The following is a 16,015-nucleotide window of genomic DNA, read 5'->3' on the forward strand; positions in this document are numbered from 1 at the left end:
TTCTCTGCTACAGCACCTCCTGCTGGTTCATGTGTGTTCAGTACCATTTGCTAACTGCATATTAAGTATTACCAGTAGGATATAATAATGTCATTTTACATTGACAAACCTTCTTTTTGCCATTGATTGTAATAGTCCAGTGAGGTTTTTGTATGGGCAAGGACTCTGACGACAGCCAGGGCTCCACACAGAGGTCTGGTCTCATCCAGTCCATCTGGAATAACATTAAGAAACAGAAAAAAATAAGCATACTAAATCCAGAAGGACTGTGGCGATGCCTCTGAAATACTTAAAGAAACCTTCCTGAAGAGTTGAGAGAAGGTTTAGGCGCTTGTGTAAAAAATTCTTAACATAATAACATAATTAACATTTATATGAACATTATATCAGTAGTTAATCACACTGAAGGGCCAGCTTGCTATAAATATTCAAAAACACGTTTTAAAAACAAGTTTTAAAAACTAAACTAAAAACTATATATATATTATTTAGTTATTTATTTTTTTATTTATTTATTTATTATTATATATATATATATATATATATATATATATATATATATATATATAATTTATTTGTTAAGTATTTTATTTTTATTAAGTTTATATATAATATATATGTATATATGTGTGTGTGTGTGTGTGTGTGTGTGTGTGTATATAATATATATACTCCTTTAGGATATATTCTACTTTATTTTATATACATATATATCTTTATAGTTATCTGCATTAATAAATTGTGGTACTCAATTTTTACTCAATTGCAATTACAGAAGCATAAACTCATTTCCAAACTGTAAATGTGGTTTATTATTCCAGCAGCCTGTAGAATATTAATTTTGTAAACACAGAAATGTGAAATGCTCTGCTTCAGAGTCTTGTTTTTGCGATCGGATTTTTCCCTTTCCTCATTTCTGTCTTCCCGTCACTTCTAATGAAACGCACACTCGCACACACCTGTGTGTTTTCCTGTGGGTCATGAATAGCTGGGCTGTTTCCATGTTTGCTTTCAAAACACACCGGCTGAGGTGGTTTGTGTAGCACCTCGTCCAGAGGAACAAACATACTTACACACACGCATATGGTTGACAATATACAGGACAGGCTGGTGATAGATTTATTTGTAACACACACACACCTGTCTTTCATCAGAACATGTGATTGTCGCGGCAAACGCTGTTGTGAGTAAGTGTTTTGTGCGTGCTGGGTGTGAAGTGTTAATGTTTTGCTATATGGGAACAGATCGAAATGAATAACACCAATAACCTCACGGGCCGCCTACTTAAAACATAACATAGACGCACTAAAAACTGCTGTCTAAGTAGGGAGTGCACTAAACTTCAAGTCACAGACGCATAATATATGCACACTTTCTGCTTGGTTTCTGTTGGTGCTTAATGTTAATTAAAGGGGTGGGGTCAGGAACACAGACTCCTCCCATTCCTGGTTCTCATACCCTTCAGACTTTGGTCCTCATTTTCCAAGGCAGCAGACTAGGAGTAATTTCTCTCTTTGTTGACTCCATGTGGAGACAGAGAAACAGTTGTTGTTAGTTTTGAGGTTAGTTAGTGAACCTGTTTTTCCCGTGTGACGGTACTCAAGTAGGAAGAATGGTTCTGGGAATGGCCTCTCCTGTTTTAAGAGCTCCTCACGGACTCACACAGGTATGTCTCGCTCTGAGATACAGGTTTCCTGATGGGGTTTATTGTTTTGGTTAGAGCTTATCGACCGACTGAAGGTTTGAGGCACAGTCTTGGACTTTTGAAAATGTTAATCCAGTTTGCGTTTTTTAACAACTGTAAAGAAACTGTCTGTCTGGTAACTTTTTTTAGTTGTTAAATTTTTTTAAATTAAGTTTTACGTAGTTAAAGGGGTTAAAAAGAAAAAAATCTGTTGATCATACAATTTATGTTTTTATTCATAACTTTCTCTTTTTTTATTTTTGTTTTTTTTTTTTTTTTTAAGAAAATGTAGCAAACAAGAAGAAAAAAACACTAGAACAGTGTTCTCTTTAACTTTTTTATAAGAAAATATTTTCAATAATATAAAAATGATAGCAAGGGAAAAATAACTAGAAAAATCTAGAAAAGTTTTTTTTTTTTTTTTTTTTAAATGTTCTACATAGTATTAAAAAGGAGAAACACAGGTAAGAATAAACAACAGAAATACATTTGACATGGTGCATCTTCAGCACATTTAAACTTGGCAATAAATAGAAATGAAGCAACTGTTTCTCTTGTGAGGGTCTTTTTAAAGTTTAAACCCTTGCTTTTGTGCAGTGGATGACTGACATGTGAGTAGGCTGTTATCTGGAAATCGTAACGGATAAGCATTTACACTACAAATGCAATCTAGTCACGTGTGAATGCATCAGATCATATTGTTCTGTAAACATTCGTCGCACACCTGAATAGCCTCCTGCCCGTGTGTTGTTGCATGTGAAATGGACAAAAAAAACGCTTATCAAAATCTACATGTAAAAGGAAAAACATTTCTCAACGAATGATATGAGCTGTTATACGCGTTCATTTTATAACTCCATATTCTTCCTGCACGTCAATCATTAATTCAGCTGATTCTAGGAGAAACATCTGAGATAAAGTTGATACTTGCGATGTAAGTTAGAACACCTATAAAAGTTTTCTAATCGGTGAGGGTGTGTGTGTGTTTGCAGCAGGCGGAGGTCTCAGACAGTGCCTACCTCGGGTCGGAGAGCGCCTACAGCGAGTGTGAGACCTTCACGGATGAGGACACGACGGCTCTGGTCCATCCAGAGCTCCATGAGGACGTGGAGACGGACAGCGGCATTGAAAACACACTCACGGATGGAGACGATCGCAACAGGTAACATACGAACGCACAGGTGTCAAATAAAACGACCGAAGAGAGTTGTAAATCACCCAAACTCTTTCTGTAAACGCAGTGTTGTTATTAAATAAATAGCACACCCAGAAATTAAAATCAGAAATGTACTTAATCTCGGGCCATTGATGATGTAGATGAGTTTCTTTTTTTTAAATCGGAACAGAATTTCATCACTCGCTCACCAGTGGATCCTTTGCAGTGAATGGGTGCCGTCAGAATGAGAGCTGATAAAAACGTCACAATGATCCACATCACTCCAGTTTATCAGTAAATGACTTCTGCGGCACAAAAAACATTGGTTTTGGCGACTATAATATTGCTTTTTCCATTGAAGTTGTCTTGTTTGAATCAGGAGAGAAATATAGACTTATATAGACAGTTATAGACTTTTGGCCATAGTCAGCAGTTAAAGTGACTTAATGATGATTTGTGTTTTACAAATACAGTATTTTTTTTATTCGTGAGATGTTAATTGATGGATTGGAGTGTTGTGGATTATTGTAATGTTTTTTTTTATCAGCTCTCATTCTGACGGCACCCATTCACTGCCGAGCATCCAATGGCGAACAAGTGATGGAATGATACGTTTCTCCAAATCTGTTCATATGAAGGAAAATGAAAAACTCATCTCCATCTTGTATGGCCTGAGGGTGCTTTTTTATTTTTTAGCAAATTTTGGGTATACTACTTCTTTAACTAAAACTATTTAAATATTTATTTAAATAAAGCTGAAACTTAAAAAGCTTAAATGAAAATGTGAAATGTTTAAGATTTAAGGCTATAGTTGAAGAAGTTCTAAAACTTTTAAAACTTGATTGAAAAAAAGTGGAAATGGAAAAACTAGTTCATATTACAAACGTATACCAAAAAAAAGATTAAATTAAAAATAAAAAGCTAATTTAAAATGATAAAAAGTCTATAACAGTACATAAAAACAAACTACAATAACACTGCAGAAATGTGATGATATCATGTCTAACGGTGACCTCCTGCGTCCTGCGGCCTTGAGTGTATCAGCAATAATCTCACAAAATAAAACAACTTCCTGATACAGTTTATCAGTTTAGGACTCATTGTTCTCTGGAAAAACACGTTAACGTCCTAACTTCCATAAAAGCTACATTTTGTGCATTAATTGTGCAGTGCTGTTGTGCGCTGTCTGTTTGTGTTTACGCAAGAATCTGCTGACCAGAGCTCGTCATTTCCCGAGAGCCCTTAACATCAGCTCAGCTGACCGAGGTGTTCCTGTTTCCCGTGTTATCGGTGTCAGTCTTTATTTTCCTGTCGCCCAGTTGCAGGAAGTGTGGAGTTGGCTCTTTCTACCTTCCTGCTGCCCAGAGTTTGTCCATCTTTCGCTCTCTCCGGTCCGCTTCTCTTTCGCCGTTACTCGCTTCTGTCATTGTTAAACGTCCTGGCTCTCATCCATCATGCGTTTCTCTTCATTTAGCATTCCTGCTGTGTCAGTTTCACGCCGTCTCGCCAGCGTTGACCTTCCGAAACTCACAATCTGAGTTACGGAAAATCATCTGATTTTATGATTTTTCTCTTGAACCTTGATTTCCGGTCTCACTTCTTGGAATCTAGGGTTTGTTCAGATCCCTCAGACCAGTCTCGGTTAAACTAATTCGCAGGGTTTATTTTTATTACGTTATTAACGTGGCTGTGCCCGATATGCGTTTGAGTGTCAGTTGGACATAAGTTCATGCATACGGAGATTAAACTGATTATAGAGCGAGCTAGCGCACACACTGGGTCACCGTTACTGAGCTCTAAATCAGATTAAGACGCGCACGCACGCGCGCATTGCTGCCCAGCCATACGGTCGAAGCATATGTAACTTTGCTTGCACGGGGGATTGATTCAGGTTTAGCGAGTCACAAACGTCTGGCAGGAATGTCCGGCAGATTAAGCTCTTCGTGTTACCGCATGTAAAGCGAGTTTAGGCCAGTTTGTTCTGAGTTTGTGGGAGTTTGGGAGTTTGACACGCTGTGTGCCCAGTTGCTCCGGATCGCCAAAGAAAGGCCGAATCGCTTTAAGATGCGGTCGCCACCTTCACGCGTGCTTTGTGTGACCAACCGCAACGTTATAGTGAAACGAGGGTGAGTATTTGAGGCTTGTGTGCGTTTTTGTAGTCGAGTATCACCGATCAGATGTTTGTGATCGGGACGATTTGTTAATGCTTTGGAATAATTCTCATCAAGGCTGCATTAATTTGATATAAACACAGTATTACTTTTTTGTTTGTTTCTTTTGTTTTGTATTTTAATATGCATTTTCTTTCTGTAATGACATTTTTTAGCATCATTAATCCAGTCTTCGGTGTCACATGATCCTTCAGAAATCATTCTGATGGTTTGCTGCTCAAGACAATTATTACTGTTATGTTCAAAACAGTTGATTTTTTTTGGAAACTATAATACATTTTTTATTATTTTTTGTAGATGGATAAGGCATATAAAACAACAGCATTGGAAGTATTTGAAATAGAAACCTAAAATAAATGGCTTTACTGTCACTTTTGATCAATTTAGTGTGTCCTTGCTAAATAAAATTCGGATCCTACACTTTTTGAGTAAAAATTTTAATTGTTTCATCATTTACTCACCCTCGAGTAGTTCCGTATGAATTTCTTTGTTCTGCCCTGGACTGAAAATTGAAGAAAGTTTATAACCAGGCTGCTTTTGGTCACCATTGACATTTATATTTTTTTCTTCTACTGTGTAAGTCACAGCCTGGTTGCAAACTTTCTTTAAAATCTCTTTCTTTGTGTTTGGCAGAACAAAGCGATTCATACAGATTTGGGAGAACTTGAGGGTGAGATGACGATGATGACGGAATTTAAATTTCTCAAAACTGTTCCTTTAATGCGTTAAGAGTACTTTTAAAGTGTGGTCACAGAGTTCACCAATCAAGCGCATGCACTGGCCCGTCTGTCAGGAAACCAGTGATCCACTCAGCTGTTAATAAACGGCAACTTTTGTGATGTTTTTCATCATTAATGTTAAGTTTTCACGTGACCTGCTTGTGTTCTGCTTCGATAGTCTGTTCACCTTCACGAGCGCTTCTGAAAACGCTGGCATTGTGCTGTTCTTATGTGGATTGTTTAGGTTTTGTGTTGTTTAATATAACTGGAATTCTTCAGATGTTTTTAGGGCTTCTGAGAGATTAAAGTGCATTACCAGATTACTATCCTCAAGACAAACTGTTCAGGTTCTGCCTTACACAAAAACACTGGATGTTTTTTAAGGAAGTTCTGCATTTTATAGTACGAATAAAAAGAGCAGACTTCAATTAATCAGTTGGTTGAAATTGTAAAGCTATTAAAGAGACTATAATGCATTCAATAAGGATGCATTGAATTGGTCAAAAGTGACACTAAAGTCATTTGTAATGTAACAAAAGATTTCTATAAAAAAAAAAAAATGCAGTTCTCGAACTTTCTGTCCATCAAAAAAATAATCAGTTTCCAGTTTTTGGCTACTGATAATAAGAAATCTTTCTTGAGCCGCATATGAAAATTATTTCTGAAGGGTCGTGTGATGGTAAAGTCTGGATTTGTAATGCTGAAAATTCAGCTTTGATTACAGGAGTAAATTACATTTTTAAAATACATTCAAATAGAAAATAGTTCATTTAAAATAATATAGAAAATAATATTCTGAAATATTAGTGTTTTTTTTACTGTATTTAAAACAAAACTAAAAATGTATTTTAATGTATTAATTTTCTACAAACATTCACCATTGTTTGTTTCAGTTATAGTAACAATACTAGAATTAAAAATGGTGTTTTCAACAGCATTTAATTAACCCAATTGGGTAGATAACCCATTACATTCTATGTGTTTCTGTAATAGGTTCACGTTGGGCTCTGATTTGAATGGCCACACCCTCGTGGCTGTGATTGGAGGAGAGGAGGAGCACTTTGAGGATTTTGGTGAGAGTAACAATACTTCAGACCTGCTGCTGGCCAATCAGGAGGATGGAGGGGTGGGGCCAGAAGGGGAGGGAAGTACGGAGCCACTCCCACACACAGACAGCCCACTGCCCCGCCCACTGATGCTGCTGTCGCCTAGGTAACACACAACAAACACAAAATAGCGGATGAAAACGTTTTCATGTTACTTTAGTATTGTATAGTGTATATACACACTCCGTATATAGCACAAAGTGTGATTATTATGTATCCTGAGCTAAACTTGGAAAGTGTAAACATAGGCACTGTGAATGTTTGTCTGGGCTGCACTGAATGAGCAGCTTGACACAAATAGAAATGCACTATTTCTAGATTCCACACAGTGAGAGAGAAAGTGAGTCAGCGTGGCACCGAAGGTCATGTGCATAAGAAGACCTTGTAGAGCGACTTCCTGACCACAGACGGCTCAAACCGTGTGTGTGTGTGTGACAGACAAAACAGAACAAACAGATGGAGATGTCACGATCCCCCTGAGCAGTGTGTGTTTGTGGTAAAAGCTAAACCTGCCATCCCGCTGACTGCTCTATTAATTCTCTAGCGAGTTGTTCTGATCAGCGGGTAAAGGTCGAGTTGTTGTGGTTAGTGTTTAACTGCAGTGATCCAGCACACACCCAAGACGCTAGAGAAGAGAGCATGGAAACACAACACACTCTCAAACCTGTTCAAATAAACACACACTCTGCTCCTGCACTGTAGTGCTCACCTCTGTGTAGATCCTCCTCTGTCCTTCACTCTCTCAGCTGAATGTTCCCTGTTCTCTCCCTCCCTCTGCCCATCCTCTTATTGAACACTCACACACTCCTCTTTTCTCCTCTACTCATATCTTCCATTATATCTTCTCCTCCTCCTAATTTCTCATTCCATCTGATTTACTTTTGTCTTATTTCTCCCATCATGTCTTTTCCTCTCTTGATTTTTCTCCTTCTACTAATGTCTCTTCTTGTATCTTCTCCTTTCTTCCATCGTCTGCTTATTTCTTCTGATTTATAATCTAACATTCTCCTCTTCCCATCTCTTCTTCTACTACCCCTGATCATTTCTTCTCTTCTTTGGTACTTTATTTATCCTCTACTTATTGTCTCCTGCTTTATATTCTCCTTTCTTTTCTCCCCTGCTTATATCAACACTCCTCTAATCATATTCTACTGGTTTCTCCTCTCCTCTGCTCATTTCTCCTTTCCTTATTTCTTTTCTCCTCACTTCTACTGTCATATCTTCTCCTATTTACTTGCTTCCGCCCTTTTCTTCTCGTCTCCCCTCTTAATTTCTCCTCTCCTCTAACCATTTCTAATTTCTCCTCTCACCTGCTGATTTCTCCTTTTGCATCTTTTCTTTCCCCCTCATTTTCCCCATTGTATCCTGCCCTCCGGTCTCCTCAGTCCCAGCTCTTTTCCTGCTAGTTTCCAGAGTTTCCTTCAGTCGGAGGCGCTGGAGTTTTTCTGCACGCACTGTCATAAGCAGATCAGTCGTCTGGAGGATCTGTCCACGCGACTGCAGCTGCTAGAGATGAATAGGTAACACGACTGCTGCAGTGTGTTGCACGTTTCCCCGTGTGTGTGTGTGTGTTGAGTTTGACCACTGTATACACACACACACACACACACACTCACCGCCTGCATGTGTGTGTATACAGTGCTGCACGACTAGTAGGCGAGGGTTGTGGTGTATATAGATGCTCTGGTGTGGTGTGTTGTGTGTGTATTTGATGCATGCACGTTAGTCTTTAAGTGTAATATAATGTAGGCTACATTGTAGTATTGATATCTTAGGTACATTTCTTAAAGAGACGGTTCAATCAAAAATATCAATGCTGTTTTCATTTGATCACCTATATGACTTTCTTTTTTTGTACAACATATATTTCATGTCCAGGGAGCTCTGTTCCATAGTTATATAGCACTTTTAACAATACAGATTAGGAGAACAGAGTGATAGTAATGTATAATGAAAAGATTAAACACTTAATTTTTTATGAAATGCAGAGATGGTCTGTGTAATCAAATCCATTCATTAATAAAAGCAAGATTTATTGCAATTGAAGTTGGAGAGCTGTGGGGAAAGGGGCTGTTTTTCAAAAAATCATATAACTTTAAAAGACTTTGAAAGAGTACAGAATAAAAGTCTAGTAGCATAAAAGCACAAAAGTCATAAAGGTGAACTCTGTGGGTTTAGAATGACTTTTTTTTATTTTTTTTTATTGTACTGTACCTTTAAGAACTGTAACATTGTTCTAGCATTCTACCCGAGTTTGCATAAAATATTAAAAGTTATGTTGCATTGGTCAGTTCTTCCAAAACCAGGAAAGAAAAAGAGCCCTTTTATGTTTATGTAAATTATGTTGGCATATTAAAATATGATATTTTGTTTAAAAGATCATGGAAAATCCTGGCTTGTCTGAAGCGGCAGTAGAAAGGGTCATTGATGAGGGTCTGTTTTTTGACCACGAACAGAACGGACAAAGCCGTTTCTCTGGGTTCAGACTTGCGCAACAAGAACAGAATCTCTTTTCACGCATCCACGTTACACCTCCATAAATACAGTGTGTTTATTTCTGTGTGCTGTGAGCTCATTACCATTGAAAGAAGAGCATTGATTCAGCCTTCAACCTGAGAAAGAGCTGACGACACCAAACTTTAGCTGAGTGTTTTTTGACCTGCGGTTCACAGGTCACGGATGGAAAGAGAATTTTTCCTCTTTTCCCGCTTTTTCTTCCTGACTCGTTTCCTGTTTGCTCTCTCTCTTTTTTTATATAGTTCCAGCAAGAGGCTGTCCAGTAAGAAAGCAGCAAGGTAAAATCCTCCCTCTCGATGCAACAAATACTAGTTTAAGAGTGAAATGACAATGGAAATCTTTTGTAGTTTTTTGGATGCTTTTTCTTGTGTTTTGATTAATTCTTCGGATACATCTTTAATAATTTCGCTTTCAAAATCAATGACTTAATGTCTTGTAAATATTGCAAGTAAGGCAAAGATTGTCGGTCGACTATTTTGACTATTTCGTGTGCTGGTCCACCGGCAAGGGTTAAAAAACAGGACGGACCATCATGGAAATTCGTGCTGGTTTATGGTTTAGCAGAGAAAATGTTGAAATGTTGGTGTGTGTTTTTTAGACACTTGCAGCAGTCTGGCACTCTGGATGTCATGGGAGATCTAACTCAAGACATTTTGGACCTAGCGGATCGTGACATCACAGACAAGGTTCAGAAACTATGGAAATGTTTTGTCAAACTGGTTCAGATGGTGCACTTGATGTGGATTAGGTTGTTTTGTCATCAAATAGCAAAACGTAGTTTAAAGATATTTTACTATTACCATGCTATAGTATTTTTTTCACATTTATTTATACATCTCTATATGCAGAACAGATTGTTTCACAGCAAAATTAATAATGCTTCAAATATGAGACACATTCAGTAATGATTGCACGACTGAATTTGAATTTGTTGATTGTATTTCAGTTCAATAACTTTATGCTCATTGATTATAGAAAAAGTTAATTTCAACTATAAGCAGCTCAATAGTGTCGTTATTCACCTCAAATCAGTTTAATGTCAATTCAGTAAATGTTAATCAATTACATTTTTTTTTCTGCTACATTCTCGGTTTGTGTGCATTAAAAATGATACGTTACTTGTTATCAAATTAAAACTAGGTTTTAAGGATGCAATTTTAAATTCATAAAGACATTTTTGTTGGAATATGGACGACATTCAAAGCAAAAAGCTACTAGTGGAATTTTGATGTATTTCAACAGATCTATCTTTTAGTTTTTATTTTACTTTTTTTTATTATTATGCTTTTGTTGTGAACACGGTTACCAGCAATGACAATAACACATTTTTATTGAATTAATTCCGTGTGGACAGCATCTCTGGTAACAAATATAAAACAGATCTTTCGGTTTTAATCAACTTTCACTCGTTATTCAGCTAGATAAGGTTAACTTTGTGACATTCAAATTAGAAAAATGTGCTATTTTCACTTTAAAACAAATAAGAAAATAAAACGGTACATTCGCTAAATACATACAACTCTATTTAGTTTAAGTTTTGTTTTCATCCGACCGTGACAGCGCAGTCATAACTCTACATTATTAAGATGACGCGGACATAATAGAAACGCTGATGTTTTGTGAATGCATGAGGACCGAAGGCTGTGTCTGCCCTGCAGGTGTTGCTGTTGGAGAAGCGCGTGTGCGAGCTGGAGAAGGACTCGACGGAGAGCGAAGAGCAGCATGCGCGCCTGCGGCAGGAGAACCTCACCCTCGTCCACCGAGCAAACGCTCTGGAGGAACAGCTGAAGGAGCAGGAGCTGCACGCCGAGGAGAGCTTACTCGCATATACACGTAAACACAGAGACGCTCTGAACAAACTCCAGCGAGAGAGAGACCTGGAGATCGAGAACCTCCAGGCCAGGTGAGGCCAGACACATCTTTAGTGATCAGTGTGAAATGGGATTTGCCTTTAGCAACCAACAACGTGTTTTATGCATGTTTTGTTTATATCTAGTTTGGACAAAATAGCAAAATACTTGTCGCGGGTTTACAACAAGATTTAGATTCGCACAAAAATTCTAAATAATTTAAATAAGTGTATATAAATAATTTTAATTATGTTGTTGTTTTTTTTGCAACATAAAAACATATATTTTTTAAGGTTTTTATTTAGCGATACCACTTTTGGATTAGTCATTTTTACCCGTTCCAAGAATATCTTTTTCTTTTCATTTCAATAAATCTTCATTTATGTTATCCTGGTATATAATATGCAATTTCCAACAGCTTTCAGTTTTATTGCACAAAAATTGTAAAAAATTGCTTGTTTGTCAGCTGTGTGTTTTGTAAGTCTTTCGCAACATACTGTTAAGCACATCTGGAGAAGCGCAATTTTATGAGCAATCCTCCTGAGAAAGTCATTAGCTCAGGTAATGTCTCTTAAGAGTTTTATAATAGTGGAGAAATATGAAGACACGTGCAACAAACACTGTTTCTCACCGCTCGCGGACGATTCTATTTGTTATTGTTAATTAAAACTAATAAAATGTCAAATAATAATAATAATAAATAGCGTGTTTCCAATTGACACAAAAATATTTTTAAATATTGAAATATTAAACATAAATTGTTGCTTTCGAAACGGCGTGAAATAAAGTAAGTTTAGTTTAAGCAATAATAGAAATACAATTTATTTTTATTTTACAATTTATTCAATTTTATTTTATAACACTAAAGCATAAGCTGGAAATATGAAAATAAAAGCCGATTCAAAATGTTTATAAACTCCATAAATAATACTTGAAATAACCTCACAGCTGAACAAATTCAAGACGGCTTAAATGGTTTCTGTCTTATTTTGTCCAACTCTTCTGCATCTAGTGGTGAACAGCATAAATTCGGTTTGGTTTGAAGTAGCTCCGAGATTACTTGGCTCGACGTTTAATATAACCCGGCTGTGTTAACATGACTTTTGTTTTCTCTCACCCAGTATTGCGTTTGAATGTTTTCATTGTGCTCTCTGCCCCGAAACAAAACATCATGGTGCATTTTTGACTGTGTGCCCGCGTGTGTTCAGGTTGCATCAGTTGGATGAGGAGAACAGTGAGCTGAGGTCATGCGTTCCCTGTCTGAGAGCCAACATCGAGAGACTGGAGGAGGTACGAACACTCGTCTGCAGATCACATACAGAGTCCAGCATGATCTGCCAATGCTGAGTGAATTAAGAAGTGAATGAGCATCAAAACGTTTTATTTGAGAGTCACTTGTTGCTCCTTTTTTGTTGCTGAATGTCCAAAATAAAGTCCAAAAAATATCTAAGAGAGGGTCTTTTTTTTCAGGAAAAGAGGAAACTTCAGGATGAGGTAGATGACGTCACAGATCGACTGAACGAAGAAATCGAATCCCGCAGGAAAATGGCCGACAAACTGAGCCACGAACGTCACACAAACCAGAAAGAGAAAGAGTGCACTCAGGGGGTGAGGCGTCTTCCGTTTGTCTTTACAGTTTGGCTTTCCGTCACAGCCGCGCCTGCAGCTAATGTCTTCTCTGTCTGCGTAGTTGATAGAGGACTTAAGAAAGCAGCTGGAGCACCTTCAGCTGTTTAAGTTGGAGACCGAAGCGAGAAGAGGCCGGTCGGCCAGCTCCGGCCTGCAGGAATACAACACTCACATGAGGGAGAACGAACTGGAGCAGGAGATACGCAGACTCAAACAGGTGCTAATAGACTGAATAGGCTTAAAAAATGATGGTAAATAGGTAAAACACAGGCCCGAATTGGTAAAAAACGACTTAAATGTGGACTCAGCACAGACTCAAATAGGTAATACTAATCCAAACAGTTAACAAACCCCAAAAAAACAAGTAAAGGTTGATCCGAGACTCATACTAGTACACACTAACACAACCCCAGAAGACTTAACTCAAAATAACAGGTAAAGACTGACCCAGGAATCAGACTAGTAAACTCAAACTGATAAACACAAACCAGACTAAATCAAACCGGTCAACACAGACTGAACTGATAACTACACGCTAAAAGTCATCCATAATAAAAGTTCTTGTTTACAGAATGTATGTGTGTGTACTGTGTATATTCATTATTTATATAGAACTACTCACACATGCGCTTATACATTTTAGAAATAATTTGTATATTAAACGTATTTATATAAAAGTATGAATGTGCATATACATAGTAAACACGCATATATATTATGTTAACAAACTTATTGTGGATGCGATTAATCGTTTGACGGCACTACACACTTAAACTGGTAAACACGAGCCCAAAAGACTCAAACCATTACAGGCTGTCTTCGCTAATTAGTCAACTCAGACTAAAACACAGGTAAAGATCGCCCCAAGATTTAAACAGGCTCCCCAGGAGTCTCCAAACAGGTAACCAGACTGGACTTAGTCCACACAGACCGAACAGATGGCATCGTCAAGACACAAACTGGTAAAACGGCTCAATTATCTGTTGTGGTTCTCACTTTGTGCAGGATAACCGCAGTCTGAAGGAGCAGAACGACGAGCTGAACGGTCAGATCATTAATCTGAGCATCCAGGGAGCAAAGAGTCTTTTTACCGAGTCTCTCTCAGAGTCGCTCGCCGCTGAGATCAACAACGTCTCCCGCGCCGAGGTCTGTGTCACGCCGCTGCGCTTCATGTCAATAATGCATGCTTTGTGATGTTTAACGCGTGTTTGTGTGCGCAGCTGATGGAGGCCATCCACAAACAGGAAGAGATCAACTTCCGCCTGCAGGACTACATCGACCGCATCATCGTCGCCATCATGGAGTCCAACCCCTCCATCCTGGAGGTCAAATAATCACCGATCCGACGACCCTACCGGATTTATGAACTGACACGGGAGGCGAGAGGCACGATGTGAAGAATCCAATCATTATTTTGATCAAATAATTTAATAATTTAGAGCACTGTTGGCTGAATGAATGTGTGTGAGCGTCCCTGTCCTTCGGTTCCTGTGACTTCCCTGTGTTTTGGGATTGAGGCGCCCATCCCTTCTGTATATGTGTTCGCAAATTCATAGATTGAATTTCAGTGTAAGAAACTAGTTTGTTTTAAGTTAACCAGCGTAAGTCTGGTTTGATCAGTCACACCGTTAGCCCATGTGAGGGACATCTGCTGACCCGAGGGTTGAGCGTGTGCGTACGATTAGCTCGTAGACGAGTTTTTGCTGAATGTCAGCGCTGTTTTCCTTTCGATTCTTATTTATTACGATGACGCAAAGGATCAAGGGAGGCCGACGCCCACCAAGGGAGTTCGCAGTGGTGCGTTGTGGGTAAGGCAATCGGTCCCGTGCGATTTCTTGCTGAGGATATTCGGCAGCCGCCTCCTGTCCTGGATTCTTTCCAAAAAACTCTGTACAGAAGACTCTTAAAATCTCACTGGAAATGTTCATTGCACTCTGATTAATTTTATTTTTGAGATAACATTGTTTGCTATTTAAATTGTTTGAAGGAAGATGAGGTTGAAGTTGCTCTTATCAACGTTGGCGGGAAAAAGAAGCGGACGCTGAAGCGCTAACGGGAAATCGAACCGTTAACAAAACGCGGGAAACCGGACTTTCGCTTCTTTCCGCTTTTTTTTTTTTTTTGGTCTCTCTGGTGAAGATGGGTGTAAATATCGATCTAGAACGTTTGTATCTTTCGTTCTTCGAATCGTATTTTTATGGACAAACGGAATTAAGATTCCGTTTCATTTCGTCTTCCACTTCCAACGGTCGCTTTTCGTCTTTTCCCGCGCTAAACCTCTCATACGGCGCAAGCATGTTCGATTTCCACCTTTTTTTTCCCCCCTCTGGAAAATCCAGTGGAGAGTTTTAAATAAGTTAAAATGAAAGATTAGAAGTAATCCTTCCTGTTTTCCTGTTTTGTTTTATTTTTTTGGATTGTGGAAAAGCACGCTGCAGTTCACTTTTTTTCCCCTTTCCCTCTTCTCTGCCTCGCACATTTTGGTTTTAAGACCCGTCCTATCCGATTTTCTTATAAGACGATGCTGGAGAACATTTGAAGACGATTCCGCTGCTGTTTCGCGTCTGTATGGCTGTTTTAAAGCTACTGTAATTACTGATGGACCTTAAAGCGCGGGAACTTTGCTTACGTGAACTTTTGAAATACGCGGCTGTCTCCTTCCTTAATTTCCTTACAGAGACAATAAGGGAAGGCCCGAATCTACTGCTCTTGATCTGTCGGGTGTTAAACAGCTGTTGTGTATGATCTAAGATATGTCTACACGCATTGTCAGTGTCCAAAGACAACATTTCACCGCTTAGAAGGAGTTCTGCTTGCCACTTAGACTTTAAAAGACTAATAATAGTTATAAATACATGTTAATAAAACAAAAAAGGACTCCTCGTAATGGATACAATTGTAAAAAAAAAAAATGTTTACTCTAATCGTTAAGGTTACTGTATAAATGAAAGATATCAGTATTGTCTTCTGTTGAATGTTTTGCTTTCTTTTGAAGATGCCCCCATAAGATGTATCTTTTACTGTTCGGGGTCTTATAGATTTTCAAATAATTGTATGAAGGTTAAAAGAAAAGTGAAAATAAAATTAGTCACCAATAAATTAAGTGCAAATACCTTTTTTGTGTGGATATTTCTCTCTTTTTTATGCATCTTTGAGCCTGTTGGACATGAACACTATTTATTA

At 38.2% G+C, this 16,015-nt stretch overlaps 1 protein-coding gene across 2 annotated transcripts in view; it reads left to right on the forward strand.

Annotated features, from left to right (window-relative positions):
* Positions 1-15,945, forward strand: part of rab11fip3 (RAB11 family interacting protein 3 (class II)) — a 26,847-nt gene extending 10,902 nt beyond the window's left edge. The window contains exons 4-14 of one of the 2 annotated variants that reach the window (XM_043226012.1): positions 2,677-2,846; positions 6,724-6,942; positions 8,222-8,356; positions 9,596-9,631; positions 9,952-10,039; positions 11,012-11,256; positions 12,412-12,493; positions 12,674-12,811; positions 12,894-13,049; positions 13,838-13,978; positions 14,053-15,945. In XM_043226012.1, coding sequence (XP_043081947.1) covers positions 2,677-2,846; positions 6,724-6,942; positions 8,222-8,356; positions 9,596-9,631; positions 9,952-10,039; positions 11,012-11,256; positions 12,412-12,493; positions 12,674-12,811; positions 12,894-13,049; positions 13,838-13,978; positions 14,053-14,166 — 1,524 coding nt within the window. In that variant the 3' untranslated portion in view covers positions 14,167-15,945. The remainder of the gene's footprint in view (positions 1-2,676; positions 2,847-6,723; positions 6,943-8,221; positions 8,357-9,595; positions 9,632-9,951; positions 10,040-11,011; positions 11,257-12,411; positions 12,494-12,673; positions 12,812-12,893; positions 13,050-13,837; positions 13,979-14,052) is intronic. The other variant, XM_043226014.1, reaches the window with a different exon arrangement.
* Positions 15,946-16,015: the final 70 nt, after the last annotated feature.

The sequence above is a fragment of the Puntigrus tetrazona genome, chromosome 24 (genome assembly GCF_018831695.1).
Source record: "Puntigrus tetrazona isolate hp1 chromosome 24, ASM1883169v1, whole genome shotgun sequence".
NCBI classification, from domain to species: Eukaryota; Metazoa; Chordata; class Actinopteri; order Cypriniformes; family Cyprinidae; genus Puntigrus; species Puntigrus tetrazona.